Source organism: Notothenia rossii (genome assembly GCF_949606895.1).
Source record: "Notothenia rossii genome assembly, chromosome: 2".
NCBI classification, from domain to species: domain Eukaryota; kingdom Metazoa; phylum Chordata; class Actinopteri; order Perciformes; family Nototheniidae; genus Notothenia; species Notothenia rossii.
In genome coordinates this window covers 21212727-21228588 of record NC_136904.1, presented here as the reverse complement: position 1 = coordinate 21228588, position 15862 = coordinate 21212727, and the positions used below count along the sequence as shown (strand labels likewise).

Genomic DNA, 15862 nt, shown 5'->3' with positions numbered 1-15862 from the left:
AATGAGCAGTTAATCATTTTAGAAACCCTTTTATTACAAAGAACAAATCAAGGGCAACATTTCTTAATGTGCTCTTAACTAGTATGAACATCAATAAAGGCAAATTACAGGAGCAAATGAGCGTTGATGTTAATCACTTTTTTAAAAAATGGTAGTATAAAATTATTCACTTTGGGGGAAGAAAAATGACATCAACGTTACTTCCTCTGTCAGTTGCTGCTGTATAGTAATTAAGCCCTACATGAAGCTGGCATTACTTTTAAAACTTTGCTAGCTTATAATTATCAATCAACAAACTTGCAATCAGTGATTTATTCCTCCATAATCACATTGAATAGATTTATATTTTTAATCTCGGAAACATGGGCAGGGAATTTTAGTCATCCGGTTTTTTTTTGGAGACTAATTTAAAAGAAAATGATTTCATGGAGCAGAATATTCAAATATCTCTCTATCTATTGTTCGGCTTCCCGCACCAGTTTGATTCAGTACTTGGGCTTCATGTGTTGTGTTTTATATCGTAGGCATTTATTTTTTTGTGGTGGTGAGATGTCAGGTAAAACCCCATGATCCAAACAACACCTCCCTCGCACATGCAGGAACAAAGGCAAGGTCTGGAAATGAGGTCAGACTAGTGCTGGTTGCTTTCTTCTCCTGTCTTCTCTTGTCCTCCCCACCTCCATCTCTCTCCCCCCTTCTCCTTCCTTTACTGCTCCCCAGCCAACTCTTCCTCTTACAGGTAGAGCTAATTATCCTGGAAGTGGATTGGGTTACCCTTTGTCTGCAGTTTTGTTGGGCTCTTGTTTTGTTTGTTTGTCAGGTTATGTTTGGCATAAACTGAGCAGGCTGTGTTTGATTCCTCTCTGGTGATTATCAAGAAAGGTTGTTGTTCTATTGATGTTTCCGCTGCAGACTTTTGTCGAAGATGTGTGTATGTTTGTGAGTGTCTGCACTATGCAGGCATGAGCTGGTGCCTGTTTGAGTCAGTGTGTTCTTGTCTTGTCTTTAAGTAGGTTAAAATGGATCAATAGCAGCCACAGGAAACACTCTCAGAAGAGCAGTGGAGTAGAGTCGCCATCTCCCCCCATCTCTTACTCACACTCCGCTTCTCTTTTCTTTTTTTTCCCTCCGCCAGCTAAGTAGCAGCCAACTCAGCTCTTAATACCCTTATTGATGGCAATTGTATTAATAATATGCTACTGTATTTAGGGCATTTAATTGGCCTGATTTCATTGTGTAGTTTACAGATTTGGAGCATTCCAGATTAACAACATTGTGGCTTTCTAGGTCAAAATGCCGATGTTCATACGTAAATACGTGAGATTATTTCCTCTTCATTCTTTATATCTCATAATTATCTCCCTCTGCTGCTCTTTTTGATGATTTTTTTTTTTAATTCCTGCCTTTTTTTAAAGAATATTTTTGTTGACAGAGACAAGAGTCAGCTTCTCACTGTCTCCCACTACATCTTGTCTTCCTTCTGATGTCCACCCAAAGTTTTATGTCTTTCACAAACGTCTTGGAAGAATAATTGTTGAACGTCGTCATACGGACAATCATTCTTTCTCCACTCCACACAGACCTTTTCCCACCCGGCATGTAGCAGTAATAACCTGCCTGTACGCTTCAACATGGCTCTCAATCTTGTTGAATCATCCAGAACAGAATGCTTCAAGTCTCCAATATTTCTACAGCTCCTGTCATGAGAGGAAAGAAATGATGATGGAGGAGGGCAGAGATAGGGAGAGAGATTCCTTGAGTTTAACCTTAAATGGATTTTGGATATGTGGTAATTGACCAGGAAAGGACTGTTTCCCGCTTTTGTGTGGATGTGGTTTTGTTATTATAAAAATGTCTCAAGCATTCGTGGAAGATCACTCTGTCTACACATCTTCAGCATGATCAGAGGAAAAGATGATCAGGCTGACTGTTTGACCTTTTTTTGTCTGGGTTTTGTAAATTCTTATTTACAATATTTGTTTTAAAGAATAATTGTGTTGTTTTAGGCCATCAGTAGTATAGTTATAGTTTTGGGAAGCATTCCAATTACAAATAACATTATACCTCCAATGGTAATTTCCAAGATCTGGGAATGTGGTGACATTACTAAGAAGTCTGAAAAACACAAATGATTAGATGGGTTAAGGGAAAAAAGCCAGATATATAGCCACACCTATTTGAAGACAAAGAAACATGTTATTACTGAAACTAGCTCTTTATTACCATCATTACAATTGTACTTTCAGTATCCACCTCTAAATAGAGTGGTTTAGATAATATTACTAAACTGTTAATGGGTAACAAACATAACAAAAAAAGTTTGATCAGCTTATTGTTTAAGTACCTTACCCCCTAATCGCTTCAGTTAACCGTATTTTTAAAGTTGTTCTGAATAATTACACACCAAGATACAGTAAGTTGAAAAGTCCCTGAAGACATTAATCATTTTGCACATCGCTGTTCACATTAAAAGTGATAGAAACAATTGTGCAACAGATACAAAGAGAAAACCAGAGAGACCATTTCTAACCCTTGGCTCGTTGCTCAACTCCACACAGCTCGAGAATCACAGATATCCTGGGTAAAATGTGGAATTGTGAACTCTGTGGAGTTACAGGGATATTCAGACCCAGCTCCTCTCATCCCAGTCACACAGGTGTGGGAGGTAGATGCAGCTTAACCCTGCTGAAATGTCCTTGAGCAAGACAGTGCATGTCCTCTGATCTACTCTATCCTCCATACTGTCTCTCTAATGAAAATAAGATACCAGAGGCAGTGCTTGCTTTAACTCTCAATCAACCTTGTTCACAACGTCCAAAGCAGATCAGGATGCACTCATCATTATAACCCGTCTGGCTTCAGCTTGTCCGACCTTCGGACTTCGAAGCGTCTGCTAGCCTGAAACTGAAGCCGTCTTGTTACTTCTGTGTTTAGTTGGTTTTCCGTGCTGAGTGCAAGTGATGGTGTGTGTGTGTGTGATAGACATTGCCAATCAAGACCAGAGTGGATTAGATCAATATGAAGTGAGAGAATCACTCTTTAATCTGGACCTGACCTGCTCTTTATTGGGAGAGCAGTGGTCTGTGAAATGGTATAATAGCCTTAGGGTTATACACACACACACACACACACACACACACACACACACACACACACACACACACACACACACACACACACACACACACACACACACACACACACACACACGACCACTGAGACCCTCTCCCTTAGCCCGAGTGCATCGCTTGCTATAATTACCTGGTTCTTGAGGGCACACTCGCACACACGCTCCAATATGAAGGCTGACACCACCTTTCATTTCATGTGTGAATTTCCAATTTGTAACACTTTATTTACACATTTCTTATTAATAGTTACACTTAAAGATTATGGCAGTTCACAGTTATGAACATTTTTGACACTTGATTCTTATTATATTACATAATGTGATATAAATGTTTTTATAACCGTGCTGCAATGAAAGCCTTGTCATGCATTTTGTACTGAAGTTCTGAATGCTACAGGAGTAAGAAACGGGTCCGAAGAGTCTTTAGTGGATGATCATGTGGATGCATAGTGTAGCTTCTCTTCTGATTCTCTTCTGATTCTGACACAGACACAGGTCGGTTCTTTAAAACGCGCATTTATTCTTGGAGTTATATCTTGTAGCCTCCATTCTTCTGTTACGCCGTGAGAACTACAACGAACAACATACTGTATATACATAGCCAAACACATTAGCATAGTGTGCTACACATACAAATATATAAATGAAAATAGGACATGACGCCCACATGGAAATATAAAACAAATACCTCGTTGGCCGCTTGTCATGAAAGGAGATTTGAATCTTTAAAGTTCCCTTTTTTAATAACTTTGTGTCACAATGATATATGATGCTCTAAGCAGAGCTTCAATAAAGACATCAACCCACGTTGAGTTGCCCAGTGCATCAACAAAACACACAGTACCAGTACTTGAACAAACATTAGTTCCTAGGCACAAGAAACAACAAACACTTATGGTCACAACGTATTAGTTATCTGTCTGCATATTGGTGTAACATATAAAACAGTGTCGGAGGAGAGTGATATTTTAAGTAAACGTTGGACTTAATGCCAAGGAGGTTGCAGTTCAGTATCTTTCTGAAAAAACTATTTCAGTCCTTTTTATAAGTGGCAACATCCTTCAGTCTATTCTGGGCCTGGTATCTATTTTTAAGAGTTCCCATATTTAATTTGATGTTGGAGAAAATAGCTGTGTCATGAATTGCCCCACAAATCTCCATTACTGTACAAGTAAGCAGACTTGTGGTGACTTGAGACGAATGACTTTCAGTTTAGTGTTTTACGAGCTCAGCAAACCATTCAGTGACCAGTTATGCCCTGCGGACAGGGGATAATGCCATTTTGGAAGAGAGCACTCCCACTGTGGTTGAAATCCTGCACTAAAGGATGATGACCATCACTCCACTGTTTATTGCCCATATAAGTGTTCCAGTTATGTGGAGGAGACACAAATCATCCCATCTTGCCTTTATCAGCCGACATTTCCTTTTTACATTTTCTGTTATTGCTTGTTTTTTTTGCCAGGCGCTGTGGGGTTGCCTCTTCCCACTGTGGATGTCCGGATTGTTATGAATAACACTATCAACACCACCATTGTGGAGGGCAATCACCGAGAGACTCAGGTATTCAATAAAGTATCCAGTTATTCAACTTATTATTTGCAGACAGTGGATGAAAACAATTATTTGATGCACAATTCCAGAAATACAAACATATCAGATATTCAATTTTTTCTGTATTTCATAACTCTGCAATTCAATTCTGTTCAGCATATGCTGTCTTGCTGTTGTTGGCTGGAACAACACTCATTACTGGATAGTGCTCTAAATTCTGTCTTTCTTTACTTTCTTTCTTTTACGTGTTCTATCCTCTATCCCATTCTCTCTGTAATGTATCGCAGGTCCGTCCAGGTCTGGAGGGAAAAGAAGGGGAGCTCCTAGTTCGAGGTCCGTCTGTTTTTACAGAGTACTGGAATAAACCTCAAGAGACCCAAGAGTCTTTCACTGAGGACGGATGGTTCAAAACAGGTACTAACACCTCCTCTCTCCTTCCCTTTTCTGCTAACTCACACACCGGCACTGTCCATGCACACACTCTCCCTTAGAGAGAGTGAGGTCTAACACTAATTGCATCTACATGGTTGGTGCTGTCAGAGGGATTCACAGGAGGGCGAAAGATTTAAAAATATGTTTTCGTCTCTGCTACAGGCTGCACTCTCAGAGTTTGATTTTAAAAAGTAAAAGAACAGGAGTCCAGTCAAGGTAGCACACACATGCAATTGACTGTTCATGTGTGTGTGTGAGTGTGTGCGTATTTTGGGGGACTATGAGGAATGATAAATGGACTATATGTGTTTTTGGAGCTGCGGGGCATTTTTCCTCCTAAGTGGTTGTGACTGCTCTGCGTTTTGAGAAACCAAGTGTTGCTGTCTTGCTCTTCTTCCCTCTCGTGTGTGTGTGTGTGTGTGTGTGTGTGTGTGTGTGTGTGTGTGTGTGTGTGTGTGTGTGTGTGTGTGTGTGTGTGTGTGTGTGTGTGTGTGTGTGTGTGTGTGTGTGTGTGTGTGTGTGTGTGTGTGTGTGTGTGTGTGTGTGTGTGTGTGTGTGTGTGTGTGTGTGTGTGTGTGTGTGTGTGTGTGTGTGTGTGTGTGTGTGTCACAGAAAAACTGTCATCAGAGGCTCTCTCTCTCTCCCTGCAGCCCAAAAATTCTCATTCTTCCCCCCCAAAGGAGCTCTGCTTCACTGCAAAGACACCAGGAGACAAACTTTAAGTTGGCTCGGGGTGAGTGAAGGGAGGCTGGGTGATACAGGAGGGTGGGCAAAAGCAATTGGAGCCTTTAATTGGCCAGTAGACAACAGGAAGTAAGAGCAAGAAGCCAAAAGAGTGAGGAAAGAGCAGTAAGTATGTGGTGGAGGGGTTAGAGAAAGTCTGCTACAAAACGATGGCATGAAAGGCCCCAGAGAGGGTGGGGAAGGGGAGCTGATGGTGGTGAAGGGGTCGAGGGTGAAAAGAAGCAAGGAAGGAGGAAGTGATGGAGAGCAACGTTGGGCGAGGCGGTGGGAGAGCAGGGCAGAGTGTGTTTAATTGGCTTTGCAGGCTGGAAGGACAGAGATCCAGAGCACAGCAAGCTGCTGTCACACTCCATTACAGCCGCTGGCCACATAATGAGAGCCCGTGCAATCAGCTCCCCACAGACCAGTCCCTCAAGCCACACACACACACACACACACACACACACACACACACACACACACACACACACACACACACACACACACACGCACACGCACATGCACATGCACACGCACATGCACATAGCATGGACTGCTCAATAGGAAGCTTTCAAACACATTCCTTGCCTACCCACCTGTCTGTGCTCCCCGATGCCAACTTAAACACACACACACACACACCTTTACTTGAAGTGAGGCTCAGAGGCATTGTTGTATTTAGAGCTGTGTATTATAGCAAAGTAACACAGAAAGCATTTTATTTATTTTTAAAGTATCATCATTTTTTATGGATTTATTGTCAAAGCATTTAATGTATTCATTGCCATCGGGATGTTAAGAACATTTCATGGAATATAACAAAAAGTGTTTCTGAAATAAATTACATACCCCACCTTTAAGACTGAATAGATAATAAAATAAACCCACACAAGATAAATACACGTCCACACCCGACTCTGTATGTCTGGGAGGGAGGTGTTAGGACGGAGACTCCTTGCTCTTAACCCTTTTCTTTGCTTGCTACCTTCCTTCTCACACTCTTACCGTTTTTGCCCTCACACCTGCGCCATGTTTCACACTCCACCTTTTTCTCTAACACTCGGTCTCACCCTCACACTCCATCTCTGACTTGCTAACTCTTGATGAACTCTTGTCACCTTCCTACCGAGCTTTCTGTATCTCACTTTTTCCACATCCTTCTGGATTTCACCTTCAGGTCATTGAGGCAAAAGGAAGATATTCAGCACTAGACTAATTTTCAGGGAAAAGAGACACTTGTTTTTAACACAGGCTGGTACTTTATCAATATTTCCATTTCATATAACAACGTTTTTGCAATATGTTTCCAGTGATTTCTCTATGTTTCTCTATGCATGAATTGAGGCCTAGTTATTTCATCCACACCCAAACTGAGTTTTAAGTCATGGAAAAACAGCACTTTTGTTAAACTGCTGCCAGGGTGGGTGGAGATTTTTTTTGAAACTGAAAAGTACTGATCAAAATTTACAATTTCTCATCCACTATATTGGGGAATAAAGATATCAGGTCACTGCTATAAGCAACATTCCCACAGCAACCATCACTAATCCACTGCAAACGTAGCTGGTCTCGGACAAGAATTGTGAGAGCATGTCCAACTTGCTCTCTGGTACTGACTGCTCTTCAATTGGGAATCGCATTTCACGTGGACGGTGTTTTTTCAGTAAGTGCTTGTGTGACCAGGGATTGTTTTTTGTTGTTGAACAAAGTAGGAAAGAAGCTTGAGCAGTGTACATCTGGACTAGGCCTGAAAATGAGTATTAACAGGTTGATAATTTTTTATGAAAGTCATGTTCCTCTCTATCTAAAGCTAGATTTTGAAAAAGCACTTAATGCTACTTAATGTATGACCTAAACATTTGCATCCTTGCCCATCAGCTAGCAGAACTGCATTGAGTTAAAAAAAAGAATTACAATAATTTAAATATCTTAAAAAAACCATTGTGTTTGGAAGTGTGGAAGACGAAGTCTGATAAGTATATAAAGCTCACAGAGGAGACTGACAGGCCAATAGGAAGAGGAGACAAAGGGAGAGAGAAGAAAAGTGGAGTGTAAGACGTGGAGAAGGAGTGTAAGAGTTTAGATCAATACATTCTCGACTGGCCAGAGGTGTCTTCTGTAGTGCGAGCGGGCGCTGTGTAGCATGGCTGGCAGCTCTATATGGAAGCTGTCACCTTCTCCCGAGTGCTCTCTCTTTCCACTCATCTTCACAAACATCTCGCAGCACATTGATCCCCCCGCCTTTTTTAGCTCTCTTTTTTGTGCTCATTCTAGAGAATAGTCTTTCTGCTGTCCATAGCTATAATATGAGTTCAGCTCACTTGACCACACTGCAAGGGCTTTTGTTGTTGGATTCAGTGTACACATGTAAACACAGCAAGGAGGTGGCAACAAAGGGGGGAGAAAAGCAAGCGATAAGCTAAAGTTGGTGCAGTAAATGTTGGTTTAGTCGGTGCTTTCAGAATGAATTACAGTGTGATGTTCTGAAGTAAACCATAAATAAATGTATGAATTCATAAATTAATAAAGACTAGTGGGAAAAGAGGGAAGCTTAGGCATTAGCGATTGAGCGGAAGCTGTGTTTTGGGGCTAACTATTAACCCTGCCTTTTCTAATGTTACATTATTTATTTGATGAGGCAGAAAAAACAACAAGGGGGTTAAGTCTTCATAGGTTTCCCTTAATTTCACCCTTAAAGGTGGGGTAGGTACGTTTGAGAAACCAGCTCAAGATACACTTTTTGTTATTCCATGAAATGCTCTTAACATCCCAATAGCAATGAATATCTTAAGTGCTTTGACAAAAAATACATAAAAAAATGTCATCTGTGGAAGCCGTAGTACTGTAAAAAGCACGACCAATCATCTGCGCCGGCCCGGCTAAAATAACTGGATGGCCTACCTGCCTGTCAGCCTTCCATCTGTGCACAAACTTATCTCGTGCCCTCATTGGTCACGTGGTCAAATTTTTTCCGGCTGTGTATTTTCAAATTCTAGCGCACTCGAGCTGGTTTCTCCAAAATTACCTCCCCCACCTTTAAGTAAATATTATCCACCATAGGAGCTACTTGTGTAACCAAACTCAGAACCAATATTTGAAATATATTTTATGTAATATACATTTCTACCAATATTTCAGGATGCCCCTGCCATTTTATTATTTTTATTTAACAGGGACAGTGCACGTTAATTAACATTTCTGTAAATGTGCCAGAGTTAGCCATGATGCTATTTTTCCTCTGTAGTCCCTCGACAGATTGTATAAGTCAACCTAAAACACATTTCATTTTAAACAATACAATCAAATTAAAACATGCAACACACATTACTGGAATACTTAATTAAAAAATCAAACTAGACTATTACGATCTTAGTTTATGCTGCAGCATTTCTGTTCCAAACACACATTTTCACCAAAGGATCATTAAAGTGATGAAAGTGATTCACTTAAGAATGACTGTCCTTTTGTTCAATTGTGTTTTTTTCCTGTCTGTTTTCATCTACTTGCGTGCGATTTATAGATGTAACCCCAGCTGTAAAGGTGAGCTTGGGGTCTGCAGGGTAAATTCTCCGCAGTGTGGCTCATATCCCGCAGAGCCATCACTAGTCATTTGTGCATCGCTCTCTGGCTCCCAGCTGTGCTCTCCTCTTCCCTTCCTCCATCCCCCCCTGTGTTCCCAATGTCACATTTCACCCCAAGTCACTTTGTGTCTTCCTAACAATGTCAGAGCCCCCAGTGGGCTTCACCAACACCCCACCCCACCGGCACTCTGGTCAACCCCCGCTGTCTCTGTAGCATTTAAAGCGAAGGTGTCCACACACGGTGGTCTGCGTTTTATTAACACCAACTGCAGGTACATTATATTTAAACGCTGCTTCGTGTTGGTCACCAAATTCCCGGAGTGCTTGGCAAACTGGTGAAGCTGCTGCCATTTTGTTCTCTGTATATATTTCCTGCTAAAAACATATTTTAAAAGAGGGTTTTGTTGGAAAATAACTTGTATTTCCTCTTCTAAATGCAAAATGAATCTGAATTTTTAAACCAGGTTTGCTCATTGTTCAGCCCTAATAAGTGAGGGCTGTTTTTTGGTTGACTATCAGATGTGTGTGACTCAGTGCAGAGAAGGAGCATGTAAATGGCAGCTAAGTAGTTTGCTTGATGAACATGCCATATCTGAGACAGACATCAATCCTCAAGTTGAGCTTGTTATCTGCTGGTGGAGAGGCAACCCAGTAAGGAATGTAATCAGCAGCACGAATGTAAAGCAATTCAAGCTCCTTTAATTGCGTTATATTAAACAAATTAGATCACTCATCCAAGTGCAAAGTGCTTTCTTGTACAATATTAATTACAAAAAAAAAGAGCTGTGACAAAAGTTAAGGATGATAAATAATGTCAGAGTTGGGATTTCACTGCTTGGCTGTCTGTTATTTATCCTCATTAACTCTTCCATCTAGGCATCGGAGCTTTAATGTGGAACATTAATATTCATATATGCTAAGTGTTTACAGTCGCTCTGAGTAGAGTCACGACTCGCATCTAGACCTCGCTCATCTTTGCGCAGATAAGGCTCTCCTCTCCACAGTGATGTAGGACACTCAGCTTTAACCTGCAGTGTGAGAGTGTAGGTCCTGATGAATGTGCTGAAACTGTGACTCCACTTACACCTTCTCCTCATTGGGCTCACGCTAACACTTCATTAAAGCTAGTGCAGAGATACGTTTCAAAACAACATGGCTGTATCTCTAAAAAGCAAAAACAGTTTTTAAGTTTTTTGGATGATAGGCAATGAGTGTTTAAAAGCTTTGTATCATCCTTAAATATTAGAATCAGAAGCATTTATTGTCATTATACAAGTACAATGAGAAGAGTAAAGCTACTCCTTTTTAACGTGCCATCAAAACATTCAGAATACACAACATTCAACAAAGACACGCAGATACGTTAGACTAGAACCTGGTTTCATGCCAGCTATACAACAATAGACGTAGCCTAAAGACATAACAATCACACAATGATGCACACAAACATTGTGCACAAGTGAGAAATTCATTCAAATAGAAAGTGTGTGGAAGATGTTCAGTATAAGGGAGAATCACATCTGCTTTGTTTGGTTGACAAAAACTGCTTAAGTTTCAAGTAGTGGATGGTGACTTGGGTTTGGGGATTTTGAGAATACAGTAGCGAATATATGTTTTGTTCAAAAACCTTTAACCAACTGCTTGAGTATCTGTAATTGGATTTAGATTTTTTTTTAGCCACGCCCTACTCATTGAATTAAATGTTACTTTCTCAAGCTTCTGAGTGTGCAGAAAGTCAGAATAAGGATATATGATGAATGTGGATATGGTTGTATTTTAAAACTAAAAGTATGTACTTTACATAAGGCTACATGGTTCTCCATGATTGAGTTTGGTGTGCACATGCAACATAGAAGTACATAGTACTTAGATCAAGGACAACCTCACATTCAATTACAGAGGCTCGAATAACAGTTATTTCTATTTATTTCAGTAGCCGCAGAAATCTGTCATATAGCTGGAAGGCTGAGACTCGATGACTGTCACCTCCACACAAAAAAAAAAATGTTGTGCATTTTTAGTTGCCTCTTTCCATCCCCGACACCTCCAGCCCTGACGCCAGTGGCAGACAGGCTGAAGTGTTTTTGTGATGTTGGTCTTTGACATATGTCACACTCTGCCCTTTTCGTTCACACACTTTTTGTCTTGGCAAAGAAACATGGGCAGACTACGTGTGCATCCGTGTCTGTGTAGTTTTAAATTGCCGCGGCGAAATTACATTTTTGTCAGGATACACACAGATAAGCAAAAGACTAGAAAATAAATCAAATAATACTTTAAATTCAAAGTTAACAACTGTAGCGGTTCATATTTCTACTCCTCTTCTTTAAATCTTTTCAATTTGATATGTTTGGTTTACCATTAAAGCTGGCAAGAATCACACTGATGTCGACTTCTTTGAGTAACCAAAGATATGTCAGCAGGAATGAAGGCCAGCCATCAAAGTTCTGGATAATGTTCAAATGTCACACTCTAGCAGAAATTCCACTTAAGGCACGTTTGTGTGACTCTGAAAAAATGCTGCCGCTGGAATTTGAAAATCTGTTGATAACACTCTTTGCTACACAATGTTGTTTTTCCTGCTAAGAAAATGATAATTAACGGCTTAAAATGACTCTGTGTCCATTTTAAGAAGTTACACTGTGACAGAATGAAGTTTTCTGCAGAGCCAGCTAATGTCTCTTGTTGTCTGAAAGACTTGATGGAGTTTTCCTCTGCCCTACACCCTCCAGTTAAAGTCTTGATCTGTTTTTATTTATTCTTTTTTTTTCCACTCTGTGCCTTCACTTTCTTTAATGCCTCAGAATGAGATGAAAGCCCAGTGCAATTAGGCTTCTTATCGTTTTAATTAAGAAAGCCATTCGGCCATATCTGCCTCCGACGCCATAACACATAATGGCAGAGAGTCTCTGACGCCTGAACTAGTGTGTGTGTGCGTGCGTGCGTGTGTGTGTGTGTGTGTGTGTGTATGTACGGTGTGTGCACGTTCAGTACGTATGTGTGTGTGTGTGTGTGTGTGTGTGTGTGTACCAGCTCGTGTGTTTGTGTGCGTCCTAGTAACACAGTTCCCAACAATCTCTCTCGCCCTTCTTTCCTCTTTTATCAGTCTGTGTTCTCCAATCACTATTCCCACTCATGCCTCTCTCCAAACATGCTGTTCTTTCCCTCGTTATCCCCCCCCCCCCACCTCAAAGAGACAAGGTCAAAGAATCCTGTATAAGTACTTCAAACTTAATTCAAGTTGATGTCTGAGTGTTTCTCTTCAACTCTTTAATCAAACATTTCCTCTTTAATGTCGCTTCTTTCTTCCACGCTTAAACATTTGCAGCCAAATGGACAACTTTTATGGTTTTTTTATTAGTTTCAGCTCATGAATACACACACTAACAGCGTATCAATGTGCATGTAAACTGCTCTTTTCCCCATATCTATTTGCATAAGATGAGAAAGCTACATGGCTGTAACCAAATTATTCCTAATTTATTTTCCTTTTTTCCCTTCATCCAAAGGAGGATGAAAAAAGGGAAAACTAACTACCCCCCTCCCCCACATCTCTCTGCTCCCCCTCCTCCCTCCTCCCCTGTTACCCTGGCCTATCAGTGCGGAGCAGTGGTCTGTGAAGAAATTCCCAATATCTAAATTTACACACTGTATCAATCTTGTTTAATAGACTGGAAAGCTTATAGCCGCCGTGGCAAGCCGGCAGAGAGGGCAGCGGTGATAAATTGTCGGTGTGCAGGCGACAGCCGCCCGTGATGTATAATGAAATATTTATGATTTATCCCAGCTAATAAACTGAAATGAAGTGCGTGATGTATGGGAACAGATGGGCCCTCTATTGATGCTGAAGCGGAGAGGCAAGAGGGGAAGAAGAGACGGGGAAGATAGGTGGAGAGGAGGAAACAGGAGATGTGGTGAGAGATGCTCCAGAGGGACTGAGAAAAATTGAGGGCAAGGATGGAACCCCCCCAAAAAAACCTTAGTTTGTATGTGTTTGGCTGACACTGAAGAAGTGGACTAAGCTGTATAGAGGAATACAGGGTTAGAGTAGAGAACAAATGAGATTAAATGATGAAGTAGAGGACAGATTGTAGATGGCAGTAAAAACAGACCACCATCAAAATATAACCCTTCTCCTCAAATGCTTCATCGTGTTGATTCTATGTGAGGCAGGGCCAGTCCTTTTTGTTATCGGTTCCATGTTTCAGCTGTAGACAAACAAGCAAAGATTCAATAGCGGGTACCTTGGGATTTAAACACTGATGGAATTAATCCAAAGTCTCCCAGTTCAACGCCATCAAAGGAATAGTAATACACTTATTCACTTTCCTACCTATAGTTAGAGAATATGAATATGCTTCATATCTAAATCTCATCCTGCATAATGGTCTGAATACTTATCCAAATGGCAGTTATTACATTTGTATAATACATTTTTGGTAAAGGTTATTATTTAGATTATTTGTTTGGCTTAAAAAACTGTCTGAAGATGGTCTACACATACAAAATATGGTCTATAATTAAATCAAATGTGCAGGTTTTAGTTCACCTGCAGTAGCTGTCCTTTACCTTTGTTGACCTCTCAGTCCACCATCTTTTTCCAACCCTTCAATAAAACTATAGTGTCCGCTTAACCTCATCACAGTGTCTCGCAGACACACTAACACCCATTCCCCCCTCGGCCCCAGCTGTAGACGCACCCCCTGTAATAATCCAAAAGGACACCTTCCTGTTCCTGCTTTTCCTCTCTCCGCTCCTTCCCTGCTCTGTCCATTTTTCTCCCCCTCCGTCTCTCTCCACTCATCCATACTGACCCATTTCCTCCGCTCGTCATCCCCAGGCCCAGCTGAGCCCCTCTGTACTCATCCTCCTCCACACCTGTCCCCCAGACACCTTTTGTGTGTGTGTGTGTGTGTGTGTGTGTGTGTGTGTGTGTGTGTGTGTGTGTGTGTGTGTGTGTGTGTGTGTGTGTGTGTGTGTGTGTGTGTGTGTGTGTGTGTGTGTGTGTGTGTGTGTGTGTGTGTGTGTGTGTGTGTGTGTGTGTGTGTGTGTGTGTGTGTGTGTGTGTGTGTGTGTGTGTGTGTGTGTGTGTGTGTGTGTGTGTGTGTGTGTGTGTGTGTGTGTGTGTGTGGATCTTAAACACTCATCCATCCACTGCACTCTGACTTCCCCATGCTCACACACACACACACACACACACACACACACACACACACACACACACACACACACACACACACCTTGTTTTTAACCAAGTTTACCCTACATAGCTTGTATCTAGTCCTAAAGGTGATATGAAAGTTACTTCTGTACGCCATTTTGTTGTTTTTAATGATTTTCACTCAGATTGTTCCCCATAAACCCAAAAGGTTTTCGCAAAACTATTTATTGCAAACATAGTTAATTAGGTTGTCTAGGCAAGCAAGGCTCAAAATAATTTAATTCTGAAAATGCTAAATAGCTGCTGCTACAATCAATGCTAATAAAAAACAGTAAGTAGTCAAATAAAGTATTGTTTCTAACTAAATGTAAGCATGTTAGTGATAACAAATACGTGGTTTAACCCCTTATCATCCTGAGCTCACTATTTATTTTCCGTTCTTGATTATTTGTTCTACATTTCTTGTATTCATGCATCTTTTAGGAGACACAGCGGTCTATAGAGATGGTGTGTATTGGATAATGGGCCGCACCAGTGTTGACATCATCAAGAGCGGCGGCTACAAGATCAGTGCCCTCGAGGTGGAGCGGCACCTACTGGCTCATCCAGACATCCTCGGTAAGCTGCACAGGTTCAGTTAGGAAGTAGAAGGGATGTGACAAGTGTCAGGAATTCAAGTTGTATAAATCAACAACAACAAGATGTTTTGCCTTTTTAAAACAGTATGTAATCCCCCTAAATGTGTACCAAGCAGTATGATGACAATGATCTTAAACATTCATACAAAATGACTGAAAACATTTTCTTAACTGTCTACTTGTAACCACCTTATAGTTTAGGGTAAGAGTCAGATCTTTGAATCTGAGGTATTGTTCTGCTATAAAACCAACGTGCTGAAGTATAGAGCCAACAACAGGAGAAATGTAGACGTGTCCTAATACAGGTTGAATGAAATTGAGCAGTTGAAACTTTAAATGACATGTCTGCCTTTTGTGATTTTTAACCTTGCAGATGTGGCTGTGATCGGAGCACCAGATGCTACCTGGGGTCAGAGAGTCACCGCAGTGGTGCAGCTGAGGAAAGGGCGGAGTATGACCCTGGAAAAGCTGAAGACCTGGGCAAGGTGCTGTGACTTTCAGACGGATAATCTCATGTGTGATTATGTGTATGCTTGCTTTTCAAATCTATTCTATATGACACTGTTTAAACCAGATCATAAACGGACTGTTATACTGTAAGTCATTTTCCTCCATGGAAGGTAGGCTAGTGGGTTGGTATAGG

The 15862-nt window shown here is 41.0% G+C and overlaps 1 protein-coding gene across 1 annotated transcript in view; it reads left to right on the top strand.

The window, feature by feature from the left end:
* acsf3 (acyl-CoA synthetase family member 3) overlaps positions 1-15862 on the top strand; it is a 31407-nt gene that overhangs the window by 12180 nt on the left and 3365 nt on the right. The window contains exons 6-9 of the mRNA XM_079664275.1: positions 4596-4693; positions 4972-5098; positions 15065-15199; positions 15593-15704. Of these exons, the coding sequence (XP_079520401.1) occupies positions 4596-4693; positions 4972-5098; positions 15065-15199; positions 15593-15704 (472 nt within the window). The remainder of the gene's footprint in view (positions 1-4595; positions 4694-4971; positions 5099-15064; positions 15200-15592; positions 15705-15862) is intronic.